General features: G+C 41.3%; 2 protein-coding genes across 3 annotated transcripts in view; one reads left to right on the top strand and one right to left on the bottom strand.

The window, feature by feature from the left end:
- The window catches only part of LOC102044008 (ethanolaminephosphotransferase 1-like), a 45,327-nt gene extending 35,347 nt beyond the window's left edge, over positions 1–9,980 (top strand). The window contains exons 7-10 of the mRNA XM_005418302.3: positions 334–382; positions 2,470–2,650; positions 6,203–6,385; positions 7,492–9,980. Of these exons, the coding sequence (XP_005418359.1) occupies positions 334–382; positions 2,470–2,650; positions 6,203–6,385; positions 7,492–7,557 (479 nt within the window). The 3' untranslated portion in view covers positions 7,558–9,980. The remainder of the gene's footprint in view (positions 1–333; positions 383–2,469; positions 2,651–6,202; positions 6,386–7,491) is intronic.
- Positions 9,981–11,043: 1,063 nt separating this feature from the next.
- Positions 11,044–21,911, bottom strand: part of MAPRE2 (microtubule associated protein RP/EB family member 2) — a 71,320-nt gene continuing 60,452 nt past the window's right edge. The window contains exons 6-8 of one of the 2 annotated variants that reach the window (XM_031066522.1): positions 18,922–19,077; positions 14,137–14,220; positions 11,044–14,009 (exon numbers count right to left, since the gene is read on the bottom strand). In XM_031066522.1, the coding sequence (XP_030922382.1) occupies positions 13,938–14,009; positions 14,137–14,220; positions 18,922–19,077 (312 nt within the window). In that variant the 3' untranslated portion in view covers positions 11,044–13,937. The remainder of the gene's footprint in view (positions 14,010–14,136; positions 14,221–18,921; positions 19,078–21,911) is intronic. The other variant, XM_031066523.1, reaches the window with a different exon arrangement.

The raw sequence follows: 21,911 nt of genomic DNA, 5'->3' as shown, positions 1-21,911 counted from the left end.
TGAAAAGTAGGGCTGTTCTGGGTCCAGCAGACAAATCTGTATGAAAAATAATTGATCCTATCTATTAGCTATATCAGAAATTTTTTTAAAACATTCTGGTCTTGTCACTCTTTACACAGGAAATTCTGCATCAGCAACTATTTCCAGCAGCTAGCTTTTGGGAAAAAAGAGGACAGTTTTATTATTGCCTAAAGCCCCCAATCTCAGTACATATCCTGTAATGAATACAGGAATACCAAATCATTTTTAGAATAGTACACAAGGTCTGTTATCATATGAGAAAACTCTGAGGTCATCAGTGTTGAATTACATATAAATGTTTTTCTCTTCCAGGCTTCAGTTTGTTTCTATCATTTCCACAAACACTATACAACATTCACAGGTAAGTTAATTAACATTAAATATGTTCTATCACCTCCTATTTAATTCTCTGTATTAAATGGTTTCCTCATTTACAAATAAATGTAATGCTTGAAGTAGACTAGCTTCTTTCATTCAGATGTTGTCCTGATAATGTAGTAAAAGGTTTTTCTGGTGAGTTTTCAGAATCTGACTGGTTTCTTTTTCATGTTTACAGCTCTCTCTTTTCCTTTCATTTGCTGTTATCCAGGCAGCTCACAGTGGTCCTGCACAGTAAACTGATAAAGGCTCTGTAGTAAAAAACACTGCATTTTATTTGCAAACAAATGTGATTTGTAACTTCTGCCTGTGCTGGGTGGAATTCTGTAGCTGACCATCCTGCATTCTGTGAAGTGCTTAATTGTCTTCCTGGTCCTTCTGTAAGACTCTCCTCTGTATGCTGTCTGCAGATAATTGCTGTCAGATGTAAGCTAGGCAGGTGGCAAGCTGTGATTACATCTAAGAACTGGCTTGCTGCACCCAAGAATTTTATACTCAGTTAGTTCATATTCCACTGGCCTATTTTTATTAATGCTGCCTGCCTTCCCCTAGTATTTGCTAGCTCATTTCACTCATCTGTCACTTCAGATCTCTCAGGTCCTAAGTGTCCTGGAGGAGGGACTGTCACTGCCTGTCTTCAGGAATTAGTGGAGAGTTACATTAACATTTAAATTTTAGAGAGTCTATAGACAATGTCACATCTCTCCTACACAGCCCTTTTTGTGTGGTGGCACTCACTGCAGTTACCAGAGGCATGCACAGCCCCAGGTTTGCGGCAGGAAGTGTGGAGAATTGGGAGATGTGGGGCAGGAAAGGCTGAGGACCTGCAGAAAGGCTGGGCTGTGGGGCAGGGGTTGGGAATCAGCCATGCAAGGAAATCTTGTTTGGGAATGACTGAGAGGAGGAGGAGGGAAGCACCTTGTGCATGTCAGCCCCTGGCAGGAGCAGCCTTTACCCCAATGAGCATTGAGGGTTTGGTTTCCTTCCTTTCCTCTCTGGACTTTTTGTTTAGTATTTTCCTTTTCAAGTCATCACTTGACATAGTTCCTCTCAAGCCTTCTGCTGGGCTTGTCATTCCTCTGAAAAGAAGAGCACAAAAAATTTTAAACTACCAGTCAGGTTTGCTTGAATGATGCATGCATAAGCTCTTTGGTGATGAAGGATTTGAGTTTTCCAATCATGTCCTCTATTTCTTCATCCTGTTGCCTGTTCTCGGTTGTTATTTTAGGAGTAGATGATTCCTTTTTGGCATGAGAAAGATATTTCTTGGATTTTTGTCTAGCTGTTTCTATAAATACATATGTTCAAAGATTTTAAACAGGACATTTCCCAGTACATTTCAAGCACAGAATTCTTCTGAATTCTGAAGAATTCAGAAGAGCACAGCTCTTCTGAACTAGCTGTATGAAGGAATGGTTTAGTGGTTGTGAACTTAGAGTTTCCATTTTTCTAGCTGCCAGAAAATGCAATAATTTACTACCTTTAAAAAAGACCTTAAAATACCCAAGAAAACACAATGTAACAATAATTTTTCTGTGCTCTAATTAGCCCAAATGCCTCCCCTTTAGGCTGTATTTGGACTAAAGTACCTAAATCCTAATGTACAGGATCTTCAAGCAGCATGACCTTCCGTTCTAAAAAAGAGCAATACCTGCCAGGCATGTGCTTCACTCTGCTGCTGCTGGAAATGTGGGGTGTATTGAAATTGAAACAAGCTTATGTCTCATGTTAGAAGCTTCATCCTCCAAAGCTGTGTATTTTGAATTTACACATGTCTGCGTGCTTGAGAGTACTGCAGCTCACTTTGTGTGAGTTTACTGGTCCATTGCCAGACAATGGTGAGCAAGCAAAGCTGATCAGGAGCTATGTAAAAATCAGTATATTTTAACCCCAGAAATAAATGTTACTTGGGTATACCTCAATTTCTTGTAAAATGTCTGGTATCTAGCACATTTGCACTGGTTGCAAGAAGAATTCTTGGGCTGAGTTTGGCCTAGAGTTTGAGGTTACTGTGTAGAAATAGAATGGATAAAATTACTTTCTCTACAAAATTATTGTATTTATTTCCAGAGCACATTTAAAGAAAACACTGAAGAATGATTCTCTGTATGAAGGACTGCTACCTCTTGTGTCACCTCTGTTGCTGTTCGTTCTTCTTACAGTCTGGGTGGTTTTATCTCCAAGCAACATATTAGCAAAGCAACCCCGACTGTTTTTGTGGATGGTTGGGGTTGCTTTCTCAAATGTTATTGTAAGTATATTTGAGGTGGTGGTATTGTTTAGAGATAGCTTTCTATTTTTCTGTTAATAAGGAGAAGGGAGCAGAAAATGTAGCTAAAAGCAGCAGAGTCACACAGCTCTTCCACCTCTGTGTTACACTGTGTCTCATAAAAATACACCACAACACGTGTCTGGACTGGGGACACTTAGAGTACTGAAATGCCTCCTCTGCCACAGTGGAACACTTTTGTGAGGGTTCTGGTTTGCTTTCTGAGGGTTTATGAAAACCCTAGGGATGCCTTACTTCCAGAAATATAACAGATACTCCCCAACATACAGGCAGAACTGGGGATTTGTCAAAGTAAAAGAAAGGTCAGCACTGGCACAGATTTACTAGCACGAGTGGAGGGCTTGTAGCTTTCCCCTGCTCTTGTGTCCACTACTGTGCTCCATGCATTCCTGTATCCTGCAGTTCAGCTGGTCCTACATTTTCCCTTCACCATTCAGAAAAAGGCTGTACCAGTGACAGCATGTCTTAGGTAAAGATATGAAGAGCTGTAGGGGGCTGTGATGGCTCTCTGCTCACAGATTATTTTCTCCTATACCATGTCATGGTGACCAATTTCCTCCCTTTCATTCCCAAGGGACAACATAAACCTCTGTGCAGCTCTAGCAGGGGCAGCCAGGCAGTGGCGCTGAGCCCTGCAGGTAACCCAGGGCTTTCTTCTCTGGAGGAAGCCAGGAGAGCAACCAAGCAGAAAGGTGTTCTTGCATTTAAGCAAAAATACCCTAGAGGATAGTGACTAGTGTCATCTTAGGAAAATAGACTCCAACTCCATCTAAAATCTTGCCGTTGAGCAATGCTATATCCAAGTTAAAAAGTGGAAGGCTAGAAGTGCCTTGCACTATGAGACACATCTTCAAAAATGTGAGGTTTTAAAAGAGAAAGTATAGCCCCTTTAGAAATATGAATTCAGGAATGGAAAAAAAGTTATAATTGTGATGTTTGTTAGATGTATCCTGTAAATGTACATTTCTGAGGGTCACAAATCAAACAGTTCCATCTTAAGTACTAAATCTCACAAAAATGACTTGATTTTCAGATGTGTTTTATTGTATGCATTATTCATTACCTAATCTACCCCTTTTTCTTAAGAGAATAGTGGGGATTCCAAAATGAGAAATACAATTGCTTCATGCCAGTAGGGAAAATGCTTTCAGAGTTTGGCAGATGGCAGATTCTGCACATACATCTTAACTAACCAAGAGTGATTGTGGCAGAATGCTTGCAGAAGAAAAATAGTAAGGCAAACTAGAGGTTTCTTTACAGGCTGCAGTTTGTCAGTGACTGAGAGCAATACATATTCTTCAGGCTTTGTTTTTTCTTTTCCCAAAACATACATTGCAGAGTTGGAGGCTCGTGTGAATTAAAAATGTATGCATGTTAGCCGAACATTTTAACATTTTAAAAACAAGCATTAAAAATGTATGGGTGTTAGCTGGAATTTGTAATATTCTGAAGTTGAAAATCAAGCCTGCATTTCCTTTCACCTCTTCTGGTTCCTTAGACATGTTTCCTCCAGCATCAGAGGAAGGCTTGTCATGGCAATATTTTTCTTCTCCATGATAGCCTGACACATTGGGTTTCCATTACCTATTCTGCAGACCACAAACTGCATAACATGGCTCTTTACCTGCCATCCCAGTTCCAGTATCTGGAACTTCTCATGCCTTTGACCATGTATTTGGTCACCCTAATATGTAAGTATAACAATGGTTTAAAACAATGTGAAATCCAACCTATGGACAGGTTCAGTTATGTAGGCAGAAAAATTATAGCTTATAGATTGCTTTGGCAATTTATGTTACCCTCTGGAATGATTCCCAAAGGACTCATAAAACCAGTGTTATTAAAAAAATTCACAATCAATACTGAGAATATAAGTGAAAATATTAACATTAGGTACAAAGGCTTACTTCTTCCACTATTCAAAGTTAATTATTTTTTCATGGTTTGTTTTTGCATTCTTCAGTTTCCACAGCACAGGCAGTAAAGCCAGTATATCTTTCCTATGGTCAGACTCCTACTGCTGCTGTCATAAGATTTCAGGCACTGCACAGGGAATGAGTTTTTCATTCTTCTGCTGTTTTCAGGATACATAAAATCTATTTTTAACCACATTTCAATTTTGAGTGAAACTTAAATCAATAAAATATTTCAGATGTGCCTAAATTCCTTTACTTTTTTGTAACAGCCATGATATATATGAGACACATTTCTTAAGGAGTCTAAGCCAGAAACACTTTGGTGTGCTTAATTGCTTTTAAAATACTGAATTTCAAGTGAATTAGTCTCATTATGTTCCCAGAACTCAGTAGAATTAAGCTAATTGTCTTCAGTTAAACCATGCACCATATATTCATTTTTTCCACCATTCTGAGTAGGATCCCTTTCTCTGGGCCCCCAGCTGCATCTCCAGGGAGCCCACTGCCATGATTGAGCCAAGAAAATGGTGTTTTAGTACATAAAGGAGTGCTAGAAAAGAGAAACAGGATGTGAAAATGTCATATATTGTGTTCCCTCCCTTCTATACAATGAACCAGAAGATATTTCTGTCAGGCTGCATGATTAAAACACCAGAACACTCTCCCAGTGATTAATTAGGTGGTGGCACATTTGATTTGGGATCACAACTTTATGAGCTCCTGTGAAAACATAAGGTGGCAAACAAATTCCCCTTTTGTGAAGATGTGCTTCCACTTAGCAGGTGTATCAAAACACTGTCTCCAGGAAAGGGTGTATGTTTGGGTACCAGTTGTTGGTTTCTCTGGGTCTTGAGATGATAGTTCATGTTCGGACTCAGGTGTTTATTATTTCTTATCAGTAAAACAGTCTCACTACTGTGAGTTCGGCAGCTTTTCATTAGAAGGCACAAAATGGCCAACAATCTCTTGTTGCAAGGTCTTTTAAGAATAAACTATCCAATTAAGAACTGACACCTAGATTATTTTCCCTTTTAACCCAATAACTGATCCCAAAGAGCCTGCAATGCAGACTTTTCTGCCCAATTACAGAGTGCCACCCAAACCCAAGAAGAAGAAGAATGAAGAAGCATGAAGAAGAAACCCAGGATGACGCCCTGTTCCCTCCATCTTGCTTCCATCCACAATATACTAAAAATGCCAAAACCTAAATTTCTCACTGAGTGATACACCTACACTACTCTCTATAATCTATTTCACACTTTTGTGGATTCTAGTCTATCTTGAAATCTAGGAAACTTTCTCCATGAATGAGGGTCAAAGTCAGTGCTCCCCTGGGGGTCAGGGCACCTCAGAGCAGACGCAGAAATATTCCTGGTGCCCTGGGTTTCCACAGGTGTATTTTAAACAGTAATAATGTCCTCCAGGACCCAGTGAGGCACAAAGGTGAGCAGCCTTCTCACCAGAAACCAACCCCATGTTGAACTGCAGCCTTGTTTCCCTCTCACCAAAAGCAACCCTCGGAGAAAATGGAAATACTTTTCCTTAGACCCTTGGGGCTGGCCTAGCACTTCTCACCTGGCCCCTTTTGCTCCGCCAGTGCAAGGTGATCATCTGCCAGATGAGCAGCACGCGCCCGGAGCTGTTCCACTGGTTCCTGTTCCCGCTGGCGCTGGTGGTGTACGCGGCCATCTCGGGGCTGCTGGGGCACGTGGAGGAAGCGGTTCTCGCTGTGTTCACCACCCTGGTCACGGCTGCCCACGTGCACTACGGCGTCTGCGTGGTGAGCAGAGGGGTCTGGAAGCAGTTTCTGGTTGGGGCATTGTCTGGGAGTCTGAGTGTTTATGTTTTGCAGTTTTTTTTAGTCCTGTGTGTTGTGTTATTTAGTCTAAAGTTAAAAAAAAGAAATTGGTTTATTGCAGGCAATGCCTTTTTGCATGTGCAGCAACTTCAGTGACTCGAATTATTCCAATGTAGCCAACTGGTTTCGGCTTTAAACCCATCAGAATTAGAATATTTATAGACCAGTTTTACGTAGCAGTCGACCCATGAGGCATGAATGCATCCACCTCTCTTTTTTTGCCTTTCTTCTTCCTAAGGTCACTTGACTGAAAAAATAGGAAGGTAAAATGCAAAGTGACATAAATAGAAATAATAAAATAAGGTCAACTTTGCTTTGAATCTGCAGGCAAAATAGCTGTCCCAATTTTTTTCTTGGCCCTCTGCTAGCATCTCTCAAGCTGGTGACATGAATAGTTTTCCAGTTCATTCAATCTTACCAGCACATTTTTGTCTGCTATATCTCAGTCTTGTCATTGTCATCTGAACTACTGCTTAAATTGAGTTTTACTTTGTTGATGCCCACTTTTCTAAATTGTCAAATGATCCTTTAGCAACTGTTTTAAAGGCTTGAGCTGTTAGATAAAACACTTTGCACGACATAGGTCTCATTTCAAAGGGAGGTAGTCAGTGTTCTTTTATTTAAGCCACAGCAATGGCATGTAAGGATTTTTCTTTGAAAGCAACCTTTTGTCAGCGACATTGGTGGCACAGTAGAGTCTACCTGATCATCGACATGGGCCTGTTGGTGGGGGTCAGAACAAAAATACTTGGTCAAAATTCACAGTTGACTGAGGAGCCCCACTCCATCACAGCTTATGTCACCTGTGAATCCAGCCTGTAGCCATTTAACTTCCCAGCAGTGTGTTGCAAGAGGAGTTTAAGGAAAACAGCTCTCTTGTTTGAATACTTACACATCCCCCTGTAGTCAGGGATCCCCAAGTACATGAGGACTGTGGTTGGGTCCCCTCACTCTTACTGGGAGAGGAGAGGCAGTGAATTGTGAAGCAGATACAAAACAGGTTGCTAATCTCAGTGATTTCTCTTTAGGGTAGGCAGCTGAGCGACCACTTGAACATTTACATCTTCTCCCTGAAGAAACGCGTCCAAGAGTGAACACCTGCACTACGATCAGACTGTAACACTTGACATGGAGATTTGCAGCTCTTCTGATGTGATAAATCATTGGAATGAATCTGATTAAAATAACCAAAGAATAGAATAGTACAGATATCTGAACCACTCCAACAATGAGCTATGCAGCCAGATGCCTCATCTCCAAGGAAGATGCCTGTCCAGCAGAGAACTTTACCAAGTTGTTCTGTTGATATTTATTCTTTTTACGAAGCCATGTTACTCGCCTCTCTTTTGTCTTCCTCTTCCTTACCACTGTGTCCAAAGTCCTGGATAAATGCATGCTGGGTTACATGAGATCTTTGATGGTTTATAACCAGCACTGGTTTTACACAGCCTAGTCACCAGTGGGACCTCAGCAATGCAAACCCTCCCTGTGCATACTTCCCACTCACACATCTGTGCCTGCTTCATTTGCCATATTTAATTTTCTCACAGCTCACTTCTTCCACACAACCTCCTGAAAGGCTTATGCACATTTAGTCTTTTCCTCACCTCATTTGAATGTGTGAAGACAAGAGAATGAGCTCAGAAAGCTATGGGTACAGTAAAGTGTTTTTGAAATGTACAGTTTTTTCCCCATTCTCAGCACTGAGTCTCAGCTGACCTGTCAGAAATGTAGGCTTAATACAGCAGCAGCTGGCCCTTCTATTTATTTTCTAGTCAATAACAAGCACATTGTTTATATTTCAGTAGCAACAAACAATATAGCCTACAAAGGTAAACAGCTGAAAATAAATTTGGCCAGCAAACCTTCGAAGATTTGCATATTTCTCTTCAAAGCTAGTTTCAGTCCAACATCATCTACCAGTGGAAAATGCTAAACAAGTCATTATTTGCCTGTGTGCTTGAAGCAAATTCTTGTGCTTTTGGGAAATGCCATCGGAAAAAGAAACAAGAAATTTTTTTTAAACATTACATGTCTGCATGCAGATGTAAACTGCTCCTTTCATCTATAATACACGTGGGTTTCCTGTGTGCCTTGGAAAGGGAGTAAGAATTTGAGTTTCATGTCTTTTCATATGCTGCCCTAGCCAGAGGGCTTTTGTGGCCTTGAAGCACTAATTAAACAATCTGTCCACTTCCCCAAGGTAAGCACAGAGGGATGTGATTGACAGCCTGGCACGTTTATTAACTATTTAACCATCTCACTTGCCAGAAGCCAGGTGGAAGTGCAGTTTTTGAGCTGCTGAGCTGAGTCTTCATCTTTTTTCAGTTCTTAGACCGTTTCTGCGGGTTTATCACTAGCCTAGTGATATTATTTTTGCACCCCCAGTTAACTTACCCTTACATCAGTAGCTCCTATTGATATTTTTAGCTGAGCCACTGGCAAGTTGTATGAGCAGCTTCAGCTTAAGCTGGTACCACGTGTTACAGCAGTTGCCCTACCACAACACCAGCAGGGCTGATTTCCCCAGGCAGCCCTTACCACAGGCACCAGGGGACAAGCCTGCACATCAGCTTCCCTGCTCACAAAGCAGAAATATTGGAAAGTTCCTTCAGGTTTGAAAGAATCCATGTTCCACCTACCAAACAAGCACATTGAGAGTCCCACTCCCCAAACAAACATCAGGTGAGTCCCCGTTCAAGCAGTTCCAGGCGTGAGTCAGGCAGAGGGGACAGGTCGTGCTGTAATGCAGAGTCAGAAGTTTTGCCAAGAGCCAGCCAGGGAAGGGAGGATGCCCTTTGGCATTGCTGTGGTCCAGCGCATCTCCCAGGCATCTCCCAGGCTTCCTCCCACCTGTGTGGCAGCCATGCCCTTACACTGTGTGATGCCCAGAGGACATGGGGCATCCACAGAGGTGTTCCCAACTGCCCAAGGACTCCCCTGGAGTAATTCTGAAGTCTCTTTATTTGATGAGGTTTGCCAAAAAAGGTAGTTCTGACTGTATTTGGGGAGGAGTGACAAGTTTGATGTTGCTGCACGCACCCAGCAGTCTCAACATTTGATGAAGTTAAATACTACATCTATACCTGATACACTGCCACAAAAGTCTCACCTGCTTTTTAAGGGCACTTTGTATTTCACCTTTCCATCACAAGCATTGAGGAAACTCTGGTGAGAAAAGAATTGGGATACAATCAACAAAAATAACTCCGAATTGAATGTGTTCATGCAGGAGAAACTCTGTGGGCAGGCGTCCTTTTTCCATCTGTCTTGCACTTATTTAGGAAACAGCTGGAAATAGGGGTCACAGAAGCAGTGCAATCTGATGCACTGGAATGGAGTATTTTGAAATATTTATTAAATGAAATTAAAAAACTTGAACTACCACAATCTGCACTTGTACCTTACTGAAGAGAAATTGAGTATCACTTTTAAAGGGCATTAATCTCCAGCCAGTTTTTTCACCTGCTATATGAAAACATGGCAAATAACTTTCTTTTTCCTCTTTAAAGCAATTTGTCACTACAATCTGTATAAAGACAAGTATAAAAAGAGATCATGTATCACTCAGTGTGTCTATTGAATTATTAGCTGTCATAGAAGACAACTGGTTCAATGAATGAGAAGAAAAATGCCTTTGCTCATAGGGCTGTATGGTCACAGATTTCTTTTGCAAAGTCAGGTATGTAGATGACCTAACAGTTTAACAATACATTTTTTTGGTCACATTATGGCAGAAAGCTTTCAACTATCTGAATTGGAAAATATATAATTTTTTTTAATGCTTTAGAGCATTTGCACTAACCCAAGGACATGCCTTCCTCCTGGTCTTATGAAAAGCAACTAAACAAGAGCTGCTCTCCTAGATTTGAATGCCTGGGTTGGAAATGGGCTCCTCTGGTCTCTGCTTCATCCTCCCCTCCTTTGTCAGAGGCCCAGGGATACCTGGAGCAGTGGGGTGCAGGCTGGTGGCTCACAACAGGGTCACTTCAACACAGAGGAAAAGGGTCCTGATCCAAGGCTCAGAACACCTGCGCTTGAGCAGCAACTACTGCAGCTACAAAAAAACAGAGCTGTGAGAACAACAATGAATTTTGCCCCTTCTCTCCCAACAAAACCTCACACTTTAATCTAAAATCTAGGTGGATTTTAGGTACTGCAATGAAGATTCATCCCTGAATACCTGGCCACTGCAAGGAAGCCCACTGGGAGCTTGGATACCTTTCTGTAGTGCTTTCTTTGCCTCCTGGCTGCTGCCAGTTTTGCTTTGGACTGATACCCAAGGGAGTTAGCACTCCAAAATCTGAATATGCATTTACCATAAAGGAAAATGTGCTGTTTACATGCACATACATACATACATGGATTTTCTGTTTTGATTTATAAAAGGGAATACAGTTGCTGAGCTCTTGGGGAAACAGATGCTATCCACACACACAGCGTAAGTGAACTTCTGGGTTTTTAAAGCAGCTGCCTTTTTCTTCCTGCTCCCATATGCAGCCCCTGATGAATCAAAAATATGTATTTAATCCAGAAAATTATTATTTTAGAATGTTTCGAATAGTCTCTAGAGCTAGACAGATTTTAACATATATTTTTTTATTAAATATGTAAAAAGATAAACGCAAGTCAAGTTATTCACATATTCAGACAAAAATCTACTCTATCATGCGACAGTTTGTGGATAATGTAAAATGACTGATACATCTGAATAAGACTTTTTTGTATCTATTATGCCATTACTTATCTATTTATAATTAACAATACATATGTTTACATTCCTTTCAGTTTACATTTAATATATAACCAAAGCTTTATGGTGTGCTATTTAGTAAAGGTAATTACAAATGCATATTAAAACCATAACAGAAGAATGGGTTACTCACAGGGGGTGGGGGGGGGAAGGACAACTATTTCCCCTTTCAGAACACTGCTCTCCCCTCAGCACAGCCACATTTCTGGTGCTCCCAAAGAATTTCACTGCCCTGGCTCCCTACATCAGTCACTCCCCCCTTGATACAAACAGTGAGAGGGCTATGGTCCTCAGATCAGAAAAAGGATGCAGGGAATTTTCAGGAAACAAAGTTCAGCTTTTTAAAATTTTTTTTCATATGTGCTTCAAAAGAGAGAAAAGAAGAGAGGCACAACAGCCTGGCAATGAACTGTCTGGGGAGCTCAGCAACCCCAACCATTTGCACCTTCAGAAAACTGTTTTCCCTTGAAGTGCTCTCCATGCACCTGCTCAAGTATTGGCAGAAGGATGAACTCCAGTAGCAGACACATGCTGATGAAATTAAGTTTATAGCCTGATCCCAAACTCCTTGCCCCATTCAGAGATCCCATAAAGGTTAAAGGACATTCTGGAGTCTGGAAAAAAAATTAGTAACTGCTCTTCAACAGTATTATGAAGAACTACTGTTTATTACAATGACAATTGTAATAAGTACATATGTTCTAATAAACACAAATACAACAAAAATGACAATTCCCCCATTTGTGGTGATTCTTGGAAATAATTATTTTGGAAAAACCATGATTTTATAAACCAGACCTTATTTGTAACCAATTGAGAAGGGAGAGGAAAGCGCTGGCCTGCAGGTTGCAGTAGTTCGATTTCATCACTGGGTAGGATGTGAGGTCAATACTGGGTGCAGGGTTGGAAAAACTTCAGCCTGCAGGGTCCAGAAACTCTTCTGCTGTGCAGAGGAAGGATCAAGGAACTGGAAATACCTGTTCTGGTGCTCAACAGCATTTTATATATTGTTGGTGGTGCAACACAACAGCAGGGTTCTCACATTTAACTAAGAGCCACTTAGCTGCAGAAGATTGATTAGGAATGGAAAACTGCATGTGCATGTGTGTGTGCCTGGGGGCTGATGTACTGGAAACCTTCCTATGGAAGTATAGCTGGGGATCTAATGCTTTAGAAGCCTACAAACACCTGAAATGATTTAGCTGTCCAATAGGCTGTGGAGTTTTTCAGTGAATGTCAATTGGGATGGGACTTCCACGTACCTGCTAAATCAGCACAGCAAACCAGAACTCAGAAATGAAGTGAGAGACCAAGAATACCAGGCATTAAATAACCAGAGAGACTACAATGTGCAGTGGTAGGAGAAGAACAAGGAATGCTTTTTATACTTCAGTATACCTCTCCTTATAAAATACCATCATTTAGAACAGGGCCATGGGACCACATTGGAAGGGAATGCTCCCACTGCAGAATCTCCAGTGCACATATGGTTCTGCACCACACTGGCCTTGAAGGAGGAAGGCCAGCCAAGAGCAGAACCAGCTCTGTGCCCTCAGTCAGATGGTCTCCTTCTAATGTGTGTCCTGTCTCCAGGAGGACTCCTCACTGCTTCTCCATGCTTTAGAAGCAGCCTTAAACTTGTGAAGTGTCCACCATCCACTTACAGGGGAGTTTGGGGTACAGTTTGGGGCCAGTGCTGTTGCTGCTTCCCCCCATACTTTGCACTAGTGACCAAATTTCTGTCTTCTAGACTTGTATGACTGGGGCAGTGGAAGGGGGAAGGAAAGTGGAAAGAAATGTGTGGCCTACTTTCTCCTTTTCTGAGAAGAGGGAAGCCAAGGATGACGGTACAGACTATGTCCTGCAGCTACACTTGTGTCAAGGAGATTTCTCTCCTCCCTCAGCACTGAGCTCTGCAGAGGTAGAGCTGCGGCTGGAGGCTGGGACTGGATTCCTCAAAAAGGAAGAAAAGCTGGGAAATGTCTATTGACTAGTTAGGAAACTGGGAGGGCTTTCAAAAGCTTAAGTGGATGTCTGTTCCTCCAGAAATCAGCCAAAAAACATACCATGCAGCTTTCTAACAAGCTTCCTAACACAGGGGTTTTAATCTCCCAGTGAAACAGATGCTCTGCCTTCCATTTGTGAAGGCAGGAAAGGAATAAATGTGAGCAACACAAGCGTTTTCCTCCACAACACAATCTCATCGTTATGGCTTGAGTACGACATTCACTGTATCCCTTTATTTCAACTGTTTGGCCAAATCGATGCCCCAAGGCAGATGTACTAGAAAACGCAAAAGCACCACAAAGTGAGAGACACAGCTAGTGGTACAGAACTCCTTGCCACACAAAATGCCAATATAAATATGTTAGAACAAGTTACAAGTGTATCATACTTAAGACGAAAAAGAAAAAAAATAAATATATATATTTTTAAAGAGCAGAACAAATCTCAAGCAGCCAAGTGGTGACGTTGCAGTGATGTACAGTAGGTGATGTAGCCCTACAACCTCTTGGGAAGATACACTGAAAGAAGATGCCTGCAAATGCATCTTGGCAAAGTATTGGTACAGAATGCAGTGGTTGGCTGGCACTCACTATGGTACATAAATGTTAATGGCAGACTGGGAGTGAACTGATTTCAAGTTTGAGGCCGCACATGTTCCATTCTCCAGAAGAAAGTTCTCACACAAAACGAAAATTGTCAGAGATGCTGCGTGAGTCAGTACTCATCCTGCTGCTGGGGCTGTTCATGGACTTGCTCTTCACCTTCATGCTCATCTGTGTGACTCTCCTGTAGGGAGAAAAAGATCCCAAAACACTCTTCAGCAGAAAGCATTCCTCATGTAATCTTGCCCCGTGGTGCTCACTGTAGCATAAAACTTAATTTTCATGCAAGGAAATACAAAATGAGCTGTTACCTGAGGAAAGCAGCATCTCATAAAATTATACTGAAATGTACTTTCTTTACTTCTAATTGAGGCATATGCAGTACTGGTAATTCCCTAGAAGAAAAGTCAGCTTTCAACATTGCTATCTGTTATCTGTTCTGGTGAACGAACGAACACTTTGAACAGTTAGACAGTGATATGCCAACATTTAGATCCTGTACCACAGCATCCTTATATCTGCCCATTTTCAGCTTGTCCAAGGTTTTCTGAACCTCTCTACTGTAGTTTTCACACAACCTTCTCTCAAGGTTTAGATCACTAAATGGACAAGACACTTTCACTATCACCTGCTTGAAAAATTCAACACAGCCTCTTTTTTGAGGTCAGGCTATTACTTTCCCAAAATTTTTACTTTTCCCATGCCAACTCTCATAGACTTGCAAACACATTTTCTTGGGGAGGCTGTGTGGAAGAGCCCCATATTCACTGACTTATAGAGCTACTGTAAAAATCACTAATTACTAAGTAATCACTTCCCATTGTTTTTATGCTCAGTATTATCCAAAGCTGTCTCTCTAAATATACATTCCCACTGGAAGATGAATCCCTGACACAAGGAAAGGCTGTATCCTTGCTGCAGGTGACACCAGTTATGAGCAACTTTCAAATTACAGGCAACAAGCCTAGTATCCTGAGTTGACCTCAATGTTATCTGAGCTCAAAAAGTCTGGCTGACTTTTAGAGCATCCCTTCTGGACTGCCATTAAGCACAGCTGCATTTACAGCTTTCCTCTCAAGTGCTTTCCATCTTTCCACAGCACGGTTCACTGAAGAGATCCTTCTTGTGTATGCTCTGCCCTGCATTAGTACTGCTCTGCCCTAGGCAGTTCCAAAGGAAAACACTTTTCCAGCACACTGAGCTGCCATTCAAAATCCAACATCCCCAGTGGGCTACCTCTGCAGAGCTCGCCTGGCTCCCTAACTTTTGTAAGAAGCAAGTGGTTTGAACAATAAAACTTTAACAAATTGCTACTGCTAAGTTTTCTAATTTGAGGCAAAAATCAAAAGAAAAAGAAGGCCATCATTTTAGTTTCCCCACAATAGTCAGAGCAGCTTATGAAACAAACTAATTCCCTTCTGGCAGTAAAATACTTATCTAAGGGCAAAAGCAGAATAAGGTTCCTAACATTTGGAGCAGCCCAATTTCAATTGAAAGCAAGCTTTCTATCACTCAGGTGCCATTTTCAGGTAGAAGTCACACATCAGTCAGGGCAGCTGAAGTTAAGCACGTTTTGGCCCCTTGGGGGAAATGATGCCCTTATTACACACAGTAGGTACATCATGTCAAAACAGTTTTGTGAGCAGTACCTAAAAACTGCAGCTCCTGTGATGGGCTGCAAGGGTGCAGGATGTGCAGAGAACAGGAGGTTCACAGGGAGGAGCTGACAGCTGGGAGAACGTGACCCTGCCCTGCGGGGTGAGAAAACTGAAGCTTCTTTAGCTGCAGTGAGTGATGCTGCCTTAACCCCATCTGTCCTGACCCTCCTTCTGTGCTGAGGTGACCTGCTCTGGAATGCACATGTTCCACAGGCCTGTGGGTGATGAGATGCACTGTCAGAAAGCCCACTTGTGCAGACTTTATGGGTCATGTACATGCTTTCCTCTCACCCGTACAATAGGAAAAGCCTCTAAGCACAGGGAGTGGGATCTCCTCCATAGCTCTGAAGAGGAGTGGTGGCCCCTGTTTTGTCAGGTTTATCTTTGATGGAAATAGTGAACCTTATAATGTAACCACCTCAGAAGCTGTTCTGAGACTTAGGACATGTTTTTCAGTATGGACAGCTTGTATAAATACATGACATGGGAACCATAAGAGTCCAATTACATTGGGACTGTGGAATCTCATTGAACAGCATCCCCTAATAAGGAAAGTAGTGGAAGATCTATTTAGAGCATTTATTTCTGGCTTGAGCCACATGACCACGGTCATCTCTGTCTCCCATGTTGAGAGATGGTCTCTTTTGACTCTTAGATCTACCTGCTTCAAACTATTCAGGTGTGCCTATGAAAACTTGGTGTTGAGGAGGGTGGGGGCCTTTTCCAAAAGTAGCAGCAGATATAGAAGCTGCTAGAGCAGAAAGTCACCAAACCAGCTGCATTTTGAGCAATTGCTCTTGGAAACTGAGCAGAGCAAGTGAGATGCCCAACATGAGCAATTCTCCCAACTTCTACATGAACTGAACCACAAGAGCCTGCGTAGGAAAGCAAAAGCTTTTCTACATGACCAAGTGCTTTACACACTGAGAGCTTGAAAAGTAGGGGCCACATCTCTCCAACCCTCACTGTTGTCTGGCAACTTTGATGTTTTTGATGAAGGAGTAGGATTACAAATGACCAATTTATAATTAAAAATTACGAAGGTCTACAGACTGATCAGACAAATGTTAAATGACAGTAGAAGATACGATATCCCTCTTGCCTAAGCAGAGATGTAATGATGAGGTTTAAGCAGAACCATAATAGGGAAAAGAGAAGAGAGGCTCTAAAGAGAAAGAACCAACTGGATTGATATTTGCACTGCTCAAAATCACCAAAGCCAAGCAAAAAAAAAAAAAAAAAAGAAAAAAGAAAAAAGAAAATGTTTAGTCTTAAAAAATTAGTTCTTACTGAATTGAGCGAAACAGAAGCTTAGGAGATTATATGACTGAAACTACACTATAAACTGAAATTCTGAGAAAAATAGTTACCCCACTCCCCACCCCAAGACATGAACCTGATCAAAATCTCTTCAATGCAATACTACAATAATCAAACACCTGGGGGATGATTCTTTGAGAGACTGAACTCTATACTTGCATTTTCAATCATTCTGCACACAATTCACCTAACAGCCTCATGGCCTGACTAAGAAAGCCTAACTGCTGTTACCAAGGGATTAACCTGCAAAATACTGCAAGATAAAGAATTTAACTTAGGACAAATTCATTACAGAGGCAGAGAGAAAAAAAAACCCAGATCTGAAGGGCAAAGCAGGCCAATAAGAGAGTGAAGTCCAAAACCAAAAAGCAGGCAGGATCTGAATCAGCACTAAGCTACAGTCTTTGATTTAGTGCTAATTCATTTGCATCTTTCCTCAGCAAGTCACAGTCCATCTGTTAAGCTGAGGAGATCAAGTCTCCCACCAAAAGGAACAAAAAAATTGTGTGAGGAATGGCCTCTGCATTCCTCTCTGGAGGAGCAGTGCTCTCCTGCTGCAGTGACACACCCAGTCTCCAACAGCAACCACATTTTAGATGAAAGCACAGTTGTATATAGCTCACATGCAGGCATGGATGATGATTTCAACAGAGAGAGCCTTGGAGGGAAGAAGCAGATAAAACACTGGGAAATTGACTGAAGTAGAACATTTTGTAATGTGTTCTGCCAATAAGGAAAACTGCAGAAAGAAAAGCAACAAATGCATTCCTTGATGCGGAACCACTCTGCTATTTAAGCCAACAGACAGATAGATGTGGTAGGGGTATGGGGAGAAGAGCAATTTTTCTGGCTTTGCTTTATAAATAAATCACTGCTCTTGAATCCAGAAGACATTTTCCCTGACCACTATATATATGTAACACTTTTACCCTGTTATCACATGCCTGGCAAATTTGTCTTATTGTTTATTCCTGTGAAAATAATGGTTTCCTCCTCCTTTTCCTCTCTAGCACTCACTCTGCACTGCTGAACAAATCCTCCTTCCCTTGTCACTTCTCATCTGAGCAGAGGCACCTGTTAGCTTCAAGCTTATGGCTCTCTTGCACCTAACTTTCAAACATTTAGGCCCTATACTAGTCTCTTTTAGGAAAAGTATGTTGAATTAGTCGTTCCTTCAGCACTAGTTTTGATATAAAACTAAGTCAGCTGACTGCTGCTGCAACATCTTTCTGGGAGCAGACGTGAGAACAGCCTATGGTACCACAGTGCTGCCAAGGGATTAAGTTGATGCTTGTACACTCTGGAGCCAAAACCTTCCTCCACTGGTGCCTGAAGGGTCAATTGTCAGTACAATCCATACAGGGATTTAGTTAACATGAATGGGAGTAGTTCAGCTAAATCTCCACTGAATCATTATCCCTGAATGTCTCTGAGGAATTTAACCAGCACCCTTTGCAGCTTCTTGCTTTGTTCAGTGTCTACAACATTAAGTCTAAGATGCAATGAGATTCTTGCTTAATCTTGCAGACAATACACTTCTGAAATTTTGCTAATAGAGGATTATTTGGTTTGCACAAGAAAGAATTTTGCCTATAGCAACAGGATAAAAAATGCTAAAGAGCATTATCTTTGTAGATATAATTATGTATTTGGCAACCTGCACCACAGATATTCCAACACATGGGCCAGAGAAGGTTCACAGCTGTAGACAGCGAACAGCATCTCTGCCAGAATTTTTGTGATTTTCAACACACTAAAGAACATGACTAAAAGACTTCATGCACATAGGGGGAAGATGAAAAAAACAAAACAGGCTCAGAAACATATGAAATCAATTTAAAATTGTGAAACAGACCCTCCCCTTTTAGATAAAGCTCAGCAAACTCAGAATACAAAACCTACACTGAAGCAGTGAAAAGCAACAAACCTCCTGAATCCTCCCTTCAAGCTAAAAAGTCTGTTGTTTGCAATTTCAAATGCAAACCTCCTTTTTGGGGAGGACTCACAGGAATCCTAGCTGCAGTTCTAAATACAGGCTATGACCCAATACTACACCAATAAAAAATTATGCAATTAAGCTTTTTTTGTTGAGATAAAACCCATTAAGCTTCAACTTACGTGTTCATCTGAAGCATAAAGGACTTCCATTAGCCGATTCACAAGGTCATTCTCTCCTCCATGTTCTTGGCAGAGAAGTTCAATCTCCCTTAATTTGCCAAAGTAGAAATCCCTTTCCTTCTCCACACCTTCGAGTGCAAGTTTTAATGAATGTACCTGCATATAAACCAAGACATGATGCATCAGTTTTGAGGTGCACTACAGACAAAAGAACAGTCTAAAACTTTGTATGCAAAACAATCTTAAATACATATTTGATTTTATAGCTTAAAATGAAGTTTTCTTTCTGCAGTGCTAAGTGGAACCTTACCCCACTACTTTCCCTGGATACACCTTAACCTTGATCCTTAAAGGTCCATTTTCTCAGCATTCTTTTAAACTGAAGCTCAAAGCAGCAGTGCAGAAACCAGGGCTACCTAAGCCATGTCTCCTAACAGGATTGCCAGAAATGTCATGTAGTGGTAACTAATAAAACTTTCAGCTCAGTACTTGCATTATTTTGCCTGGACAAATGTGTAGTTGTTGGGAAACCTACAATGTCTCCTTGCCTAAAAATACATCGATCTAGCAGAGGATGGAAATAGTCTAGTTAGAAAATTAAAAGGTCCTCAAGTTACAAATGTGCTATTGCTGTGCTGGTTTTCACCTCTACTGTTCTGCCTCCTCACTTACCACATTTTACAAACCTGTGTTTCAGCTCTCTGCTGCCATGGCTGCGCGCACCACGGGCTACCTGCTCTGACTGATGTGCTGTTTCTACCAATACATTCTCTCAAATGGCAAGTACCTTTCTCCTTGCAACCTTGTTCACAAGAGTCTTCAAGCTAGGCTGTCAGCCTCAATTTCACCACTAGGACTGCTGTAAATAATTCATGGGCAATGTAGCTGTTAATGATTAGGCTTTGTATAAATCATGACAGATGCTGCAATATATTTTTATACATATATATTTTAAAAAGAGAGGTTTTGTGGGAGCATAACATATAAACTTCTGTCTAGTGGGATATACACAATCAGGAGAACATCTAAGTGGCAAAGAAATTCAGAGAACAGCAGCATAAAAACCAACGGAAATAATCACAGATAAAGCTGTCTATAGTAAACACACTGACCACAATCACATCCAATTACAACCAAACATTCACATTTTAAATCCTGCAATTATACAAATGATTTTCTAAATAAAACATGCTAAATAAATTAAATCATATCGGACTACATTTCAGTGAACTGATATGATTTAGTAGAAACTTCTGTGGTGCCAGGTCTACTGCAATTTAATTTATTTTCTTCACTAGTAAAAATACCAAGAGAGTTCAAACAATGCTTTGATAGCCTACTAAATCCTTTCCGTTTGTTTTTCCATGACTGCTGAGCTAGGGATGCCTTTTTCTGACCTTTGATTGCACTCTCAAAGGCATCAAGCAGCAGAACTGACCTGTTACCAGAGCAGGATCTCAGGGCACCTCATTCATGCACTAATTCATTTCTGACCAGCTGCCTAAGTGTGACACTCAAGTCTTCCTTGACATTTTGAATCCATTATGGATATAATGACCAGTCACCTTAAAATTAACTATTTTTTACAAAAGTAGGAATAGCAAAATGAAACAAGAGTTTACAATATTCTGGTCTATAGATGAGGACCTCACATTTAGGATGTGCCTTCTGAACTGCCACAGCATATTGCTTGAGAGCAATGCCTGAATCCAGCCAGAATAAGAATGTAACTGCTTCCAGATCTCTTGCTCTGTGCTTGCTAGAGCTTGGGAAAACAATGAACTTCAGCTCAAAAACTGGCAGCTAATAGCTGAGACTATCTCCCCTTCTGACCTATTTACTATGAAGACATTCTCCCATTTTCATTCTCTCACATTCATGCTGTTTAAGAAACGAAATCGTTAAAGTATGTACATGTGCACAGACTTAATTAACTACTGTATATAGTAAACATTGCTATAACCACACTAGATATGCTTCCCTTCAGCTCCAGCTACCTGTCTGTGCCACATGAATCTGTATTTCCTCAGACACTTTGCACATCTGCATCCTACTTTTTCCTTCCATAAGCATGCCCGAAGGCTGACACTTGAGGAACAGCTCATGTCAGCTCCCATGCTCTATTTCTGGACTGAAAGCATCCCTCTGCAACCCAGTTAATGGGTGCAAAGGCAGCAGTTCCTACTGACTGGACTTTTCTCTGCTGGCACTTACTGGTAGCACAAATATTCACAGGGCTGCAAAGCCAGGCTGCAGATTAGGCCCAACTGTAGGCAAAAAGCCACAATGATGCTGTTTTCAGAAACTACATGTATATCAACACACAGCTAATAGTTCCTGGGACCATTCTCCACCTGGAAAAGTCCCTTCTCTGTATGCAACAGCCCCTGGTTTGTGTTGTCACCTCAGCTGCACTCAGACACTCTTTGGGAGAGAGTCATTTCAATGCTATGGGTAATCAAGTTCCAGTGCAGAGTGACACTCCCTGGAATTTAATTTTGGAGTTTAATTTACTGGCACAGTTTGAAGATGATTTTAAGAGAAACTTTAAGATTGTAGGGAGCCATTAACTGGCAAATGTTAGGGACTCTTACAATTATTACAAATAGCTCATTAAGCTACACTATGGTAAAACATAGTGTACAGACATCCCCACTGATTAAACTTTTCTGCTACCAATTGCATGGAAGTTTTCATCTCCCTCAATTGCTATCCATGAAAGGAATGAAAAAAGTATTAGAGCCACAAAGGACCCTGATATCCAAGACACAATTCAGCACTTCTTATTTATAATCAACACAGAAACACAGTAATGGTGGCTGCTGCCCTCATCTCCACAACTGCTGCAGAGTAGTAAAAACCAGGCAATTTGGCTCTTGCAGCATGTTCACACTGGGGGTCAGGAAAACCTGGCTCAGAGCTGCTTGCAGCATAGCTTTTTTGGCTCGTGTAATATGGCCACGGTCTACAAGTATCCATTAGTGGGAAAT

This window comes from Geospiza fortis, unplaced genomic scaffold (genome assembly GCF_000277835.1).
Source record: "Geospiza fortis unplaced genomic scaffold, GeoFor_1.0 scaffold53, whole genome shotgun sequence".
Taxonomy (NCBI): Eukaryota; Metazoa; Chordata; class Aves; order Passeriformes; family Thraupidae; genus Geospiza; species Geospiza fortis.
Note: the sequence above shows the minus strand (reverse complement) of the source record. Positions and strands in the feature narration are given on the sequence as shown.